Below are 16456 nucleotides of genomic sequence, written 5' to 3' on the forward strand. Positions count from 1 at the left end.
GAAAGGACAACCCTAGTTCCCTTTTCCATGGGGGCTGTCTCACCATTTTTCTTTCCTTCAGCTGGCATGACCCACTCACACACGCGCTGCAGGGAATTGTAGAAGGAGAACTGGAACCCGGCATAGGGGAAGATGGCGATCAGCGTGGGATTCAAGCCTTTATAGAAGACCAAAGGGCCTTCGGTCCTGTACATGGTGGCCACGGCATCCCGCAGGGTTTTATACACCTGGACAGCACACATACAACTCAAGTGAGCATGGTGCTAATTTTAGCCCAAGAATACAGCCCACCATGTACAGTGTGTCCATAAAGTCATGATGCACTTTTGACCAGTCACAGGAAACAACAAAAGACGATAGAAATGTGAAATCTACACCAAATAAAAGGAAAACTCGCCCTGGCCGGTTGGCTCAGTGGTAGAGCGTCGGCCTGGCGTGCAGGGGTCCCGGGTTCGATTCCCGGCCAGGGCACACAGGAGAAGCGCCCATCTGCTTCTCCACCCCTCCCCCTCTCCTTCCTCTCTGTCTCTCTCTTCCCCTCCCGCAGCGAGGCTCCACTGGAGCAAAGATGGCCCGAGCCACTGGGGTCGGCTCCTTGGCCTCTGCCCCAGGTGCTAGAGTGGCTCTGGTCGCGACAGAGCAACGCCCCGGAGTGGCAGAGCGTCGCCCCCTGGTGGGCGTGCCGGGTGGATCCCGGTTGGGCGCATGCGGGAGTCTGTCTCTCCCCGTTTCCAGCTTTGGAAAAATACAAAAAAAAATAAAAAGAAAGAAAGAAAACTCTCCCAGTTTCATACCTATTCAGTGCAGTTCGATGTGGGCTCACGCACAGATTTTTTAGGGCTCCTTAGGTAGCTATCCCGTACAGACTTGTCACTGGTGGCCTACCAGAACGGGGTTTCTCCACCAAAGTGCTGGTTTCCTTCAACTGCTTATCCCACCGAGTAATGTTATTCCTATGTGGTGGCGCTTCGTTATAAACGCACTGATATTCACGTTGCACTTTGGTCACAGATTCGAATTTAGCGAGCCACAGAACACACTGAACTTTCCTGTATACCGTCCACATCTTGACTGGCATGGCCATGGGCTGCTCCACTGTATACACGGTGTTATGTCATCATCTGCGCAGGCGCACATGCTGCCACATCATCCTACAGAAACTGGGAGGGTTTTCCTTTTATTTGGTGCAGATTTCACATTTCTATCATCTTTTGTTGCTTTCCTGTGACTGGTCAAAAGTGCACCATGACTTTATGGACACACTGTATATCCCATGCCTACAAATACAGCTACCAGAAGCATTACTCTCCTGCCAAGAGGACAAAGAAAATGCTGGACTGCCTCACCTGTGGTGGCACAATGGCTAGATCATCAGACCTGGAACGCTGAGGTTGCCTGTTTGAAACCCTGGACTTGCCCAGCCAAGGGACATACAATAAGCAACCAATGAATAAAGTGAAGCAACTATGAGTTGATACTTCTTGCCCCCTCCCCCTTCTCTCTGTAAAATCAATAAATACAATCTTAAAAAAAAATAAAATGCTGGACAAAAACTCCAAGTGTGGGCTTTCCTAGTGACTCCCCTTGAGCTATTTACACGACTGATAAATCCACATGAGTGCACAAAGCCTGTGTCTTGACTGGTACATAAATTATGGCACACCCACTGAAAGGAAGACGAGAACATGGTGTAACCACTAAAACAGAAGGATGCAATCTGTGTGACTGACAAGGACTAATCCCACAAAGGTCAGAGCCAAACAGAAGAGCAGGCAGTGTTTGTGGAGGAAACAAACACAGGCTGAGATTACTGAGTCCCCCCCCCAACCCGCCAGGAATACGCAGGTAGTAACAGTAAGTCTCTCCCTCCCCAGGCCTCGCCCCCTTTTCCTCCTTGAAGGTAAGGATCCCTGTTCCCTTTTTCTGTATCCTGGATGGACGTGGCATCTCTTGGTAGCCCACACTGTGTACATTAGTTACACTTCAATAAACCTGACTAGAACCAACAAACCAAAAAAGAGTTCTTAGGTCCTAACATATGCGAGCGAACATTTTAAAAATTCAGTTGAGCCTGATCAGGTGGTGGCGCAGTGAATAGAGCGTCGGACTGGGATGCGGAAGGACCCAGGTTCGAGACCCCGAGGTTGCCAGCTTGAGCCGGGCTCATCTGGCTTGAGCCAAAAAAAGCTCACCAGCTTGGACCCAAGGTCACTGGCTCGAGCAAGGGGTTACTCAGTCTGCTGAAGGCCCGTAGTCAAGGAACATATGAGAAAGCAATCAATGAACAACTAAGGAGTCCCAACAAAAAACTGATGATTGATGCTTCTCATCTCTCTCTGTTCCTGTCTGTCTGTCCCTATCTATCCCTCTCTCTGACTCTCTGTCCCTGTAAAAAAAATAATAAATAAAAATTAAAAAATAAATTCAGTTGAGGGCCCAGATGATAAAGGTAAGGAAACCACCCAGAAAGCAGGACAGAAAGACAAAGAGAGCTAACAATGGGAGAGAAAAGCTCAATCAACCAACCCCGGATGTCCAACTAACACAAATTCTAGGAAGAAACAAAATAACAAAACAGGGCAGGTGACTGTGAATAAATAATTCATGACCACTTTCCAGGCATGAAGAACTTGAGTGTCTAGACCAGTGGCTGGCAAACTGCGGCTTGCAAGCCACATGCGGCTCTTTGGCCTCTTGAGTGTGGCTCTTCCACAAAATACCACGTGCTGGCAAAGACCAGCTTAGGAGTACCCTAATTAAGTTAATGACAATGTATCTATCTATATAGTTTAAGTTTAAAAAATTTAGCTCTCAAAAGAAATTTCAATAGTTGTACCGTTGATATTTGGCTCTGTTGACTAATGAGTTTGCCGACCGACCACTGATCTAGACTAAAGGGTCCAGGAAGTGCCCATCACAATGACTAAAAGAGACCCATACCTGTGTACATTTCTAGAAAGCCAGGGATCAAGAAAGATCCTGAGAGTTCCCATGGTGGGGAAGGGGAGACAGTTTTTTTGTTTGTTTGTTTTTTTGGGGTTTTTTTTGTATTTTTCTGAAGCTGGAAACGGGGAGAGACAGTCAGACAGACTCCCGCATGCGCCCGACCGGGATCCACCCGGCACGCCCACCAGGGGCCACGCTCTGCCCCTCCAGGGCGTCGCTCCACCGTGACCAGAGCCACTCCAGTGCCTGGGGCAGAGGCCAAGGAGCCATCCCCAGCGCCCAGGCCATCTCCGCTCCAATGGAGCCCCGGCTGCGGGAGGGGAAGAGAGAGACAGAGAGGAAGGGGGGGGTGGAGAAGCAAATGGGCGCCTCTCCTATGTGCCCTGGCCGGGAATCGAACCCGGGTCCCCTGCACGCCAGGCCGACGCTCTACCGCTGAGCCAACTGGCCAGGGCCCGGGGAGACAGTTTTATATGAAGGATCAGTAAACAGAATGGTTTTGGACTTTTCAGCAGCACTGACAGTTACCTAAAATTCTATACCCAAATCAGCAGTTGAATGTAAGGCTAAAATACAGGCATTTTCTATCATGACTTCTGTGGGGCAGCTGTGTTAGGCTTGCTCGCTGGTTTACCAGCTGCAAGCACTTTGCTTAATTAGTGCATGAGCACCTGGCAGAGGCACGTGTGCACAGCCTTTATAAGGATATGGGTTCTTGTGCTCAAGAGAGATGGGGGATTACAGATGCTTGCAGATCACCTGCCCGCCACTGAAGGACCATTTTACTGTTTGCCTAAGAGGTGATTTCCCCTGCCTGTGTGCTTGTCCGCTGTTGTGAGACTTTATTAAATGGAATGGCCCAACACTTTCTGTGTGGTGTTTTTTTTTTTTTGTTTTTTTTTCACAGAGGCAGAGATAGACAGGGACAGACAGACAGGAATGAAGAGAGATGAGAAGCATCAATCATTAGTTTTTCGTTGCGCGTTGCGACTTCTTAGTTGTTCATTGATTGCTTTCTCATATGTGCCTTGACCGTGGGCCTTCAGCAGACTGAGTAACCCCTTGCTGGAGCCAGCGACCTTGGGTCCAAGCTGGTGAGCTTTTTGCTCAAGCCAGATGAGCCCGCGCTCAAGCTGGTGACCTTGGGTCTCGAACTTGGGTCCTTCCGCATCCCAGTCCGATGCTCTATCCACTGCGCCACCACCTGGTCAGGCTGGCCCAACACTTTCTGGCTCCTCAGTTTTTCTACCGTCTGCCCAAATACAATGTGGACCTGCCTGGCCTTGGCCACCGGCATTACAACTTCTCTCAGGGAGAGAAGGCACAGTATCCAACAAGAGAATTCCTAAAACAAGAGCTGGCCACAGTCCTAGAGTAAGCAGTCCATACTGAAGCCAGAGGGTAATGGGTGCCAAAGTGGGAGATTCCAGGAGGGGCTCCATAACATCACGGGACTGATGACCACAGGCAGGCCTTGTTGAGAGGATTTGAGGGTGAATTTGTGATAAGTATGTAAAAAGTTAAACAAATAAAGCACAAGACCTTTCCTCACTTCAGGGAAGACTGAGATATAAAAGAAAATTTAATTGTAATATATTTTGCCCTGGTTGGTAACTCAGTTGGTTGGAGCATTATCCTGATATGCCAAGGTTGTGAGTTTGATTTCTGATCAGAGCATATACAAGAATCAACCAATGAATGCATGAATAAGTGGAACAACAAATCAATGTTTCTTTCTCTCTCTCAATTCCTCTCTGATATCAATAAATATAAAAATTTTTTAAATTTAAGGTTCAGCAGTAACATATACATAATGGTAATAGTATAAACACTAAGTATTGATTTAGTCAAAAATCTACTAATCAGTTGTACTGCAGTCAGACAGGGGAGGAAACGCAAGCACATGTGAGGGTGATGAGAAAGCTAAATCCTCATCTTTCATAGTAGCAGTCAATATTAATGTCTATGAATAGGGAGGGAAGAGGGGAAAAGGGAGAACGGAGGGGGGAGGGAGGAAGGTCAGAGGTCAGAGGGAGGGTGTGTGAGAGGGGAAGAAGGAAGAGGAAAGAAAAGAAAAAGAAGAGGGGAAAAAAAAAAAGAAAAGCCTGACCAGATAGTGGTGCAACAGAAGAGTGTTGGCCTGGGATACTGAGGACCCAGGTTCAAAACCCCAAGGTCTCTAGCTTGGGCACAGGCTCACCAGTTTTGAGTGTGGGGTCGTCACCTTGAGCGTGGGATCATAGACATGACCCCATGGTGGCTGGCTTGAGCCCAAAGGTCACTGGTTTGAAGCCCATGGTCTCTGGCTTGAGCAGGGGGTCACTGGCTTGGAATCCCCTGAGTCAAGGCACGTATGAGAAAGCAATCAATGAACAACTAAGATGCCGCAACTATGAGTTGATGCTTCTCATCTCTCTCCCTTCCTGTCTGTCTGTCCCTCTCTCTCTCCCTAAAAAAGAGAGCCTGACCAGGTGGTGGCGCAGTAGATAGAGCGTCAGACTGGGAGGCGGAAGACCAGACTGGGAGGTTTGAGACCCCAAGGTCAACAGCTTGAGCGTGGGTTCATCAGGTTTGAGCAAAAGCTCACCAGCTTGAGCCGAAGGTGGCTGGCTCGAGCAAGGGGTTACTCGGTCTGCTGAAGGACCACGGTCAAGGCACGTATGAGAAGGCAATCAATGAACAATTAAGGTGTTGCAATGTACAACGAAAAACTAATGATCTATGCTTCTCATCTCTCCGTTCCTGTCTTTCCCTATCTATCCCTCTCTCTGACTCTCTCTGTCTCTGTAAAAAAAAAAAAAAAAAAAGAGAGAGAGAGAGAAACAGTGGTATAAGCATGTTACCTAGAATTAGAGAGTAAATAATAGAAGAAACAGGTACAAATATTAAAAGTGGTTGCCTGGCTGGGTGGCGCAGTGGATGAAGCGTCATCCTGGCGCACTGAGGTCACAGGTTCGACCCCAGGTCAGGGGAGGTATGGGAAGCAATCAATGAGTACACAACTAAATGGAACAACTAAGTGGAACGAGTTGATGCTTCTCTCTCTTTCTCTCAAATCAATGAAAAAACTAAAGAAAGTGGTTGTTTCTGGGGATGGCAGGCTCAGGCTGGGCCAGTGACCCCTTGCTCAAGCCAGCAACCTTGGACTTCAAACTAGTGACAGTGGGATCATGTCTATGATCCTATGCTCACGCCAGTGATCACTCAAACTGGTGAGCCTGTGCCCAAGCTGGAGACCTTGGGGTTTTGAACCCGGGACCTCAGCATCCCAGGCTGATGCTCCATCCACTGTACCAACACCAGTCAGGCAAGAACTTTCTGTCTTTTTAATTTTTATATACCTTACACATTGTTGATTTTTTAAAAATTAATTATTTTGGGGGGGGTGATGGGAATTTATTTATTTTTTTATTTATTCATTTCAGAGAGGAGAGAGAGAGAGAGAGAGAGAAGGTGGGAGAATCAGGAAGCATCAACTCCCATATGTGCCTTGACCAAGCAAACCCGGGGTTTCAAACTGGCAACCTCAGCATTCCAGGTCGACACTTTATCCACTGCGCCACCACAGGTCAGGCGATTTTTTTTTTTTTTAATTTAAAAGTGTGAGTTTACAACATGAATGCTACTTGTCTAAGGAAGGTGGAGCTTGGCAGTTTTTAAACAAGTGTCTACCCCCTATTTTCTTTTATCTTGCTTTCTTTTTTAAAGATTTTATTTATGGATTTTGCAGAGAGTGGAGGTGGGGGGACAAAAGGTAGTTTCTTCACTCTAGTTGTATATTGGTTGCTTCTCGTATGCGTCCTGACCAGGCCCAGGGTTTCAAACCACTGATCTCAGCATTCCAGGTCAGAGCTTTATCCACTGCGCCACCACATGTCAGGCCTGCCCCTCATTTTCATGCACAATTTTCTGGTTGCTCCAGAATCCAGAATCCTAAGTCTCAATCATCTGAGCCAGAGGGGTAATATGCGGTTCTCTCTCTTTTGTGTGTGTGTGTGTGTGTGACAGAAAGAGAGACAGAGAGACAGACAAAAAGAGAGAGAGATAAGAAGCATCAAGTCTTCGTTGTAGCACCTTAGTTGTTCATTGATTGCTTTCTCATATGTGCCTTGACTGCAGGGGGGGGGGCTACAGCAGAGCAAGTGACCTTGGGCTCAAGCCAGTGACTGTGGACTTTCAAGCTAGTGACCTTGGGCTTTAAGTCAGCAATCATGGGGTCAGGTCTATGACCCCATGCTCATGCCAGTGACTCAGCATTCAAGCTGGTGAGCCTGCACTCAAGCCTGTGACCTCAGGGTTTCGAGCCTGGGTCCTCCTCGTCACAGTCCAACACTCCATCCACTGTGCCACCGCCTGGTCAGGCGCTGTTCTCATTTTTAAGTCTTCACTTTTTCCTTCTCAGAGACTTTTACTAGACGCTGGGAAATAATGGAGAAGCTGAAAGATTGTCATTTCTCCATGAGGGCTGTCATTCCAAACCTCTCTTTTCTACTGAAGTGTCATACAGAGCAATCTTGCTCTTATGCCCCGATCATTTTCTTCCAGATTGTTCCCAGGGGACAGTGCCTTTCTCAGCCAAAAAAGTCCTCAGGATGTCTCCTAAACAAAAGGGTTCCCAGCCCAGGATGGCCACGCCAGGCAACACACAGAACTATCAGAACTGAAACCACAGTTATTCTTAACTGGTTCCACACTGAATTCTTTTTTTTTTTTTTTTTTTGTGACCGAGACAGAAAGAGACACAGAGAGGGACAGATAGGGACAGACAGACAGGAAGGGAGAGAGATAAGAAGCATCAATTCTTCATTGAGGCACCTTAGTTGTTCATTGATTGCTTTCTCATATATGCCTTGACCAGGGGCTACAGCAGACCAAGTGACCCCTTGATCAAGCCAGCGACCTTGGGTCCAAGCTGGTGAGCCTTGCTCAAACCAGATGAGCCCATGCTCAAGCTGGTGACCTCGGGGTTTCGAACTTGGGTCCTCCGTGTTCCAGTCTGACGCTCTATCCACTGTGCCACCACCTGGTCAGGCCCACACTGAATTTTTAAGCAAAGCATCACTCTCCACCAACAACAGACTATGGTGGAGAGGTCTACTTTGAGGTTTAATCCCTTGCTTTCACTCAGTAAGCTCTTCCTTGAATCTGACTCAATTATCCCATTTCGTTGTGGAAACCAAAAACCCTCTCATAGTAATACAGTGATCTGATCTCATGTCTCATGTGCCAGACATCTTCTGTCCAGCCAGCTGTTTGGTATTTGTTCTCATCCCCTCCCTCCTGGAGGTCCTGACTCTCCTGCAAGGCTGTCAGCGTGGTGCACGGTCCTGAGCACACAAACTGACTGACAGATGGACCAAAAACCCCAGCCTCTCCCAGCTTTGTTCCCTCCCATGAAAAGAGCCTCAACTCCTAGACCAACTTCTGTTGCTTGGGCACCCCTTCTGTGGCTGGGCCACTCACCCTGGGCTCACCCTGAGCAGCAAAGCGGGTGCGCAGGACATCCACGGGATGCACGGCGAGGGTGGCCATGCAGGCAGACAGGCCCCCACACACAAAGTGCACGGAGAAGTCACGGGCATCGTGCACGCCGGCTCTGTGCACCACCTCGGTCAGTATTTCAAACGACAGAAACTGCAAGAGATGTGACAGAGTCACTGACAAGCATCCCCAAAATATACCACCTAAGATTTATGACCCAGGTGGAACCCAGTCCTAGGGATAAAGAAACAGTCTTCCTGAGCAGTGACAGAATACAATAGACATCGTTTTGTGCAGCTCAAATGTCATTTTTTAAATTTATTCATTTTTAGAGAAGAGAGAGAGAGGGAGGGAGAGAGAGAGACAGAGAGAGAGAGAGGAGAGAGAGACAGAGAGAGAGAAAGGGGGAGGAGCTGGAAGCATCAACTCCCATATGTGCCTTGACCAGGCAAGCCCATGGTTTCGAACCGGCGACCTCAGCATTTCCAGGTCAATACTTTATCCACTGCGCCACCACAGGTCAGGCCTCAAATGTAATTTTATAATTAATTGGAGTTGACTCAAATACTCAAAGGGTTAAGAAAATATATGAGAAAAATTTTGTATTAGAAAATTCAACTCGTGCTTGACCAGTGGTGGTACAGTGGATAGAGCATCAACTTGAGATGCTGAGGACTCAGGTTAGAAACCCTGAGGTCACTGGCTTGGATGCGGGGTCAACGGCTTGAGCATGGGATCATTGACATGACCCCATGGTTGCTGGCTTAAGCCTAAAGGTCACTGGCTTGAAGCCCAAGGTCACTGGCTTGAGCAAGGGATCACTGGCTCGGCTAGAGCCCCCACCCCCACCCCGGTCGAGGCACATATGAAAAGCAATCAATGAACAACAAAAAGTGCTGTAACAGTGCGGCCAACAGGAGAATTCCACATACTCCATATTCCATGGCATTACCCCCCTTACATTCAGATCTTCCTCCAACCAACTCAGGATGGCTCAGGGGCCTGAGACACAGGTCACTGTACTTATTCATCACGCTGCAGTACCCGTGTGCCAGGTGCAGAGCCAGGATGGCAGGGGCATATCAACCTGATGCGTTTCTGACTGAGCATGGCTGGGATGTTTGGAGAGCAGGCTAGGACTATCCAGCACTAGCCAGCCAGGTGGGAATCCTGGCCCTGTCACTTTCTAGCTAGTGACTTTAGTTGGGTTATTACTTAAGATCCCTATGCCTCAGTCTTTTTATCTGTAAAACAGAAGTGACAATAAAACCTATCTCCAAGGACTGCTGTGAGATAACAGATGTAAAATGCTTAAAACAAGGTCTGGCCCACAGTTAGTATAGGACAAAGGTATAACCATATGTTATACCCTTTGAAATAAACTGGCACTTAGCTGAAGAATGAATGAACAAGAGTCAAGAAACTGGATCTAATCCTAGCCCTACTACTTACAGGCTGCGTGGCCTCTGGCAGCTCACTTAACCTTTCTGGTCCATATAACACTTTTTCTATCTTCCTCACAATGCTGTTGGGAAGTTCAGAGGAAGCAGAAATGTGAAAATGCTATTTTGAAAAACGGAGAGCACTCTGTTACCACTTGCCAAGCCCCACGGGGGTGCGGTATCAAGATAGTGTTTCAGGCGCAACACCTTTGACTCAGGCAGACTCGGTCTGACTCAGTCAATCTGTGAGGTTCCCAATTAAGACACTAGAAAAGTGTGGTGACCGCCTCCTGCTGCTAGACCCCAGGCAGCATCCCTGTGTTCCCCCACTGAGCAACCCGACCCCAGGGGCCTGGCTGTTCCCCGGCCACCTACTTGGACAGCTCCATAGCCTACGGAGAGAAGCTGGGCTGGAATGTGTCCCTTCCAGAATGCAGTTGGGCCTTCCTCCTGCAGAATCTGTCTCCCGGCCTGTAAGATCCCATGATACTTTGCATTGGGATCACTGCGAGACAGGCGCTCAATCTGAAGCTAGGAATCAAAATCCAAAGGTCAGGACAATAGGGGCGGGGCTAGGGGAGGAGCATAAATTTCAGGAAAGGTAATGAAGACAACAAAGTGCTTCTCCTTAACAAAATTTCAAGATCTTAGGAGCTGCTTTGGCAAGAAAGAGGAAATTTGTCCTCCAATCCATTACATGGAAAAAGGGGGGAAAGGGTGCCTGACCAGGCGGTGGCGCAGTGGATAGAGCGTCGGACTGGGATGCAGAGGACCCAGGTTTGAGACCCGGCAAACCCGGGTTGCCAGCTTGAGCGCGGGCACCTCGGCTTGAGTGGGGGCTCACCAGGTGGGGCGCGGGGTCACTGGCTTGAGTGTGGGATCATAGAAACGACCCTATGGTTGCTGGCTTGCGCCCAAGGTCACTGGCTAGAAGTCTAAGGTCACTGGCTTGTGCAAGGGGTCACTCACTCTATTGTAGCCCCTGGTCAAGGCACATATGAGAATGCAATCAATGAACAACTAAGGAGATGCAACGAATTGATGCTTCTCATCTCTCTCCCTTCCTGCCTGTATGTCCCTATCTGTCCCTCACTATGTCTCTCTCTCTGTCTCTGTCACAGAAAAAAAAAGTGGGGGGGGGAGGCTACCTGGAAACGGATCTTGATGACATCCAACGGGCTGATCAGCAACCGAGTGACAAGGCCAGACACAGACCCAGCCACTGCCGCCTCGAAATTGGAGATATTCCTGCCATCTGCTTTGGGGTCATAGCCGACCATCCCTGCCTCTGGCCCATACAATGTCCATCAGCTTCAAGCTAAATGCAAAAAAACAGGAGTAAACCCCAGAGCAAGTTCCTAGGGTCTCTGCTCACACATCACCTCCTCAGGGCAGCTGTCCCTGACCAGCATTCTGATACACTGCCTGCTTTGGACTCAACATAGAATAAATATCTTTACAGGTTTGCTTAGTGTTGAAAAGTATAAGCAAGGATTGCCAATTCCACTTGATGTAAACAAAATTTTTTATACATTACATAGGGTTGGGCAAAGTAGGTTTACAGTTGTGAGTTTGCAAAAGTTTATTCTTGTATTATGTATTAATCATATTATTTATTTGTATTACAACTATAACCCTACTTTGCCCACCCCTGTATATAGAATAACTTATTGTGTCAGTCCAGGATCACAAGTTTATGGTAGGGCAGTACCAGATAGTTTCATTTCACCTGTAAATTATATCACATTTACTGATATTTTAAGCTTCCAACAAACTGGAAAATGCAACATACCATATACTAATGTGAAAAACAACAACAGAAAAACAAAAATAAATAAACCAGTGCCCAGCCACCCAAAACTAATACAAAATAATACTAAATATAAACTGTAATTGAAAAATAAAACAAATAAAATAAAACTGTACCTACATCCCTTTCTATCCCTGCCTTATTCTTCTTTAGAGCATTTATACACTGGACATGTATTCCTCACATCTGTTTCTTGTCTCTCTCCCATTAGAATGCAAGTCCACGAGAACATGGCCTTGGTTTCATTGTCTACACCTGTACTTCCAGTGCCTGGATTAGAGCCCCACCATTGTACGTGCTCAAATTTGCTGACTGAATGAATGAACTTGGTAGCAAATCATTTACATCCAGAGATCAACTGGCTTTCCAAGACACCAGGCTTTATGGCAACCTCTTGCACCTGGGTGGTCCCAGGCTGCATCAGAATGAGAGCTACTCTGTGCAGGCTCCAGGAGCATGGCTTTGGATGCCCTGACAAGCCCCCAAGAGCCAAAGGAAGAGCCTGGCTGCCCCTGAGCCCTTCTGCATTTCCCTTCCCTATTCTCTGCATACACCTCAGGCCCACCTGCAGCGGTGGGGCTGCTATGAGAGGATGCGCCTTGGCCCAGCTCCTCACCCCCACCCTAAACCACTCTGCAGTGCTCTTGACCAGTTCCAGGAAAGGCTGCTTGAATTCCTGTCTACTGTCCTTGCCTCTACACTTACTGTTCCCCATGTATGAAAAGCAGCCCCACTCCCACTACCACTCGCTCTCTCCAAGGCTAACCCTTCCCATCCTCCAGGGCTCAGCTAAAGAGCACCCCCATCAGAAGTTCTTATGTCCTTTCTAGCATCCACAGTTGCCACTGTGTGTTCTGTAACCCCACCCACAGGAGGTATGCTCCATATGGGCAGGGACTCAAAAGCCAGATCCCCAGAGATCAGCACAGTGCCTGGCACATCCCCAAAGCTCTAAAAACAATTAATGAATAAATAACTAAAAACCAAGTGCCTTGCCCTGGCCGGATGGCTCAGCAGTAGAGTGTCAACCCTGCGTGTGGAAGTCCCAGGTTCAATTTCCAGTTAGGGCACACAGAAGTGACCATCTGCTTCCTCTCCCTTCCCCTCCCACAGCCATGGTTTGATTGGTTTGAGATCATCAGCACTGGGTGCTGAGGATGGCTTTGTAGAGCCTCTGCCTCAGGCACTAAAAAATAGCTCAGTTTCAGGCATGGCCCCAGATGGGCAGAGCATCCACTCCAGACAGGGGGTTGGGGAGTGCCTGGTGGATCCCAGCTGGGGCAAATGCAGGAGTCTGTCTCTGTATTGCTCCTACTTTCACTTAAAAAAAAAAAAAGAAAACCAAGTGCCTTTTAGATTATAGAAGTAATAATGACCTTACATAAAGAGAGAGGGGCTAAAAACCCCACTGTCTTAACACTTCACTTTACATATTCCTGTCTGGCTTTTAAAACTAAATGTCAGAGCATGATTGCATGTTGCTACAAGTTCATATCATTATAAATAGCTAAGTAATATTCCATTGAGTAGCTGGGTCATAATTTGTTGAGCACAATGGTTTTCAAAAAATATAAATTTATTTTTAAAATACTGAATTCCAGTTGATTAGAGCATCATCCTGACATGTATAGGCTGTGGGCTTGATCCCCAGTGAGGGTACCTACAAGAATCCACCAAGAATGAATGCATAACTAAATGGAACAATAAATTGATGTTTCTCTCTCTCTCCTTCTTCTCTCTCTCAAATCAATAAAAAAATCAAAATATCAAATTCTATTATATGTAAAGCAGTTTCTCAACATTGGCATTATTACCATTCTAGAATAAATAATTTAATCGTTTCTCAGCCTTTTGGCTAAAATCAAGCATAGGCAGAATGGATAATTCTGCATAGTTGGCAGCTGTCCTGAGCATTACAGGATGTTTAGCAGCACCCCTGGTCCACCCACAAGATGTCAGTATCACCACACTCCCCTTGTGACAAATCAAGTGTCTCCAGACAATTGAAAAATGCCCCTTGGGATACAAAACTGTCCCTGGTTGAGAACCATTGTTGTAGAAGGGTTTTAGACACTCCCATGGGTGTATAAAATGGCATGCATTGCACCACTGTTTGTAAAACTGGACATGATACAGATACTTATCAATAAAGGGATGGATAAATACACTAAGTCCCATCCGTGCAAAGGCATACTATGCAGCCATGAAAAAGAATTAACCAGAGCTATACACACTTGAAAAGATGTCCACAATAGACTGAAACATGAAAAAAAGCAGGTTTCAGAAGTGTATGTCTAGTGTAACCCCATTTTCACAAAAGAAAACAAGGCCTAGATATGTGCTGTACAGTTGTATAATGCATAGGGGGAAATCTGTGATGATACATACACACATCCACAGCTTGGAAAGGTTACCTTTCGGGTAAGGGTTGCCAAAGAAAGATGAAAGGTAGATATCTCCTTTCTTCTGAATACAATTCTGTTTGGATTTGTTAAGGACCTCCCAAAAAATCCCAACTAAAACTAAATATAAAATGATTTTTTAGAAAGGACCTCAGAATTAACCTAGTTCTTAAATACCACTAGTTACAGGGAAGTCCATGCCCACAGGGTGACACCCTTCACACCACCAGTTTTTCTCCTCTCACCCACCCTGAAATTCTGTCCACACCACTCTCAGCCTTAAGCCCTCACTCTTCTGAAAATGCCAAAGTAGCCCTCGAATCTACCTTCAAAACAAATATAAACTTTCCATGGGGCTCTGTCAGCAAAGTATTCTAAAATGGTATTTTATTAAAAGTTTAATGGTATGAAACCCCCCAACCCCTGCTAGAATGTGTCCATTTCTTGGCAGCTTCTCTGATCGCCTCAAAGGAGGCCACCTGGCCTTTCCCAACAACATCTCTGTGACATTAACTCAAGCTGCTTTCCCCCAGGAACCTGTGAGGAGCAATTTAAACATGGGGTAGGCACCCTGGCCATACAGCTCAGCTGGTTAGAGCACTGTTCTGACCAACTGGTCCTATATGTCAGGGACCATACAGGAACATGTTCCTGTCTCTCACTCTCTCCCTTACTCTCTCACTAAAATCAATAAATTGAAATTTAAAAAATAAACAAACATGGGGTAGGCAATTGAGAGGCAATGCCTCTCCCAAGTCTTCCACAGACTGCTGAGGTCAAAATAAGCAGGTCAGTCCTGTGTGGGGGAAGGAATGAGGTATTTATTTTTTTATTTTAGTGAGAGGAGGGGAGGCAGAAACAGACTCGCGCATGCACCCCAACTGGGATCCACACGGCAAACCCACTAGAGGGGGGTGCTCTGCTCATCTGGGGCCCTTGCTCCATTGCAACAGGAGTGCTTGAGATGGAGGCCTTGGAGCCATCCTCAGCACCCGGGGCCAACTTGCTCCAATGGAGCCATGGCTGCAAGAGGGGAGAAGAAGAGAGAAATAGAGAGAAGTGAGAGGGAGAGGGGTGGAGAAGATGGGTGCTTCTCCTGTGTGCACTGGCCGAGAACTGAACCGAGGACATCCACACGCTGAGCTGATGCTCTACCACTGAACCAACCGACCAGGGCCAGGTATTTCTATAAATAAGCAGCTCTATATAGCTTATCTACTTCTCTGATCAAGAAGCCAAAGCCTAAATTCAAGTTCTGGCTCTCTCATGTACCTTAGGCAGGTTTATTTAACCTGGGCTCAATTTTCTCTTCTGGAAAGTGGGAATGATGTCTATCCTGCCTAGTCCAGATTGCTGCCAGGCTCGTGCAAGATATCATATGTGATAAGTTTTGTAAAAATGGTAAAAGTTTTATACACGTGAAAGGGTTGTTAAATGTAGTCCAGTGGTGGCCTTACTTTTTCTACTGCTCAAAAATTTCTTCTTGTACCAAGAACCCTTGAAACTTATCTAAAGAGACAAAATAAAATTATTAAAAGTATGATATATATAATATAGAAGATGGTGTGAGTGGCAGGGCAGGTGAGGTGTGTGTGAGAGTTTGCCTTAGCCATTTCCTTCTCTTACTGCGGAAAACCAAGTGTTCAGGCACGCAGGTGCCCCGACTAGGGCGTATGTTCTCGTCTACCCATGTATTCAGTTAAGGGTCTCTGCAGATGTGCCAGCGTGTGGACACAGGTGTCTAGGTATGCCTCAGAAAGTGTTTTTGCTCCCTAATTCCAAAAAGTCGCCCGCGAGGTGGGCATCCGCGTGTACAGGTGCCCCGGGTATGCGCGGGGTTTTACCACCCGCGTCCCTGAAGAGAGACTTCTCACGTCAGGCATAACACACGTATGAACAAGTCCCCACCCCCGCGTTAATACCTGCGCATGTGTGCTCCTTCCTAGGAGCGAGGGTGCAGGTCCCCAGGAGGACGACCAGAAGGCTGGAGATAGAGATTACTCACCCTGCTCGGAGGGCACCACCCGTCTCCCCAAATTCTGCTGTTCCCTCCCTCCTCATGCAGTCTACCAGCTTGGCAGTAACTGACGGGCTCCTGAGCCAATCACCGTGAGGCTTTCGACAGCTGTTGGACCAATAGTTGTACAGTCGTCATCCTGTCATCATCTCCCTCAAGGTGTCATTGGGTAATGTAGTCCATTGTTACCAAGGCTGATTCCCGCCCCCCCCAACGGAAGGCGCAGAGGCTCCTGGGAGATGTAGTCACCTGTGCGCGCGTGCGCAGATGTTACCCATGCATTGGAAGAAAGCAGGTCCAGATGTCAGGCCTCCGGAGTTGCTGCTGTCGCCCTGTGGCCGGGTAAAAAATTAGGGGT

General features: G+C 47.3%; 1 protein-coding gene across 5 annotated transcripts in view; it reads right to left on the bottom strand.

Moving 5' to 3' along the window:
• The window catches only part of SLC25A19 (solute carrier family 25 member 19), a 62635-nt gene extending 46472 nt beyond the window's left edge, over nucleotides 1-16163 (bottom strand). For 3 of the 5 annotated variants that reach the window (XM_066234011.1, XM_066234007.1, XM_066234010.1), the window contains exons 1-5: nucleotides 16004-16145; nucleotides 11018-11187; nucleotides 10245-10400; nucleotides 8410-8580; nucleotides 44-227 (exon numbers count right to left, since the gene is read on the bottom strand). In XM_066234011.1, coding sequence (XP_066090108.1) covers nucleotides 44-227; nucleotides 8410-8580; nucleotides 10245-10400; nucleotides 11018-11149 — 643 coding nt within the window. In that variant the 5' untranslated portion in view covers nucleotides 11150-11187; nucleotides 16004-16145. Of the gene's footprint in view, nucleotides 1-43; nucleotides 228-8409; nucleotides 8581-10244; nucleotides 10401-11017; nucleotides 11188-16003 lie in introns of all 5 variants that reach the window. The other 2 variants (XM_066234009.1, XM_066234012.1) reach the window with 2 other exon arrangements.
• Between the last annotated feature and the right edge of the window lie 293 nt (nucleotides 16164-16456).

This window comes from Saccopteryx bilineata, chromosome 6, assembly GCF_036850765.1.
Source record: "Saccopteryx bilineata isolate mSacBil1 chromosome 6, mSacBil1_pri_phased_curated, whole genome shotgun sequence".
NCBI lineage: Eukaryota > Metazoa > Chordata > Mammalia > Chiroptera > Emballonuridae > Saccopteryx > Saccopteryx bilineata.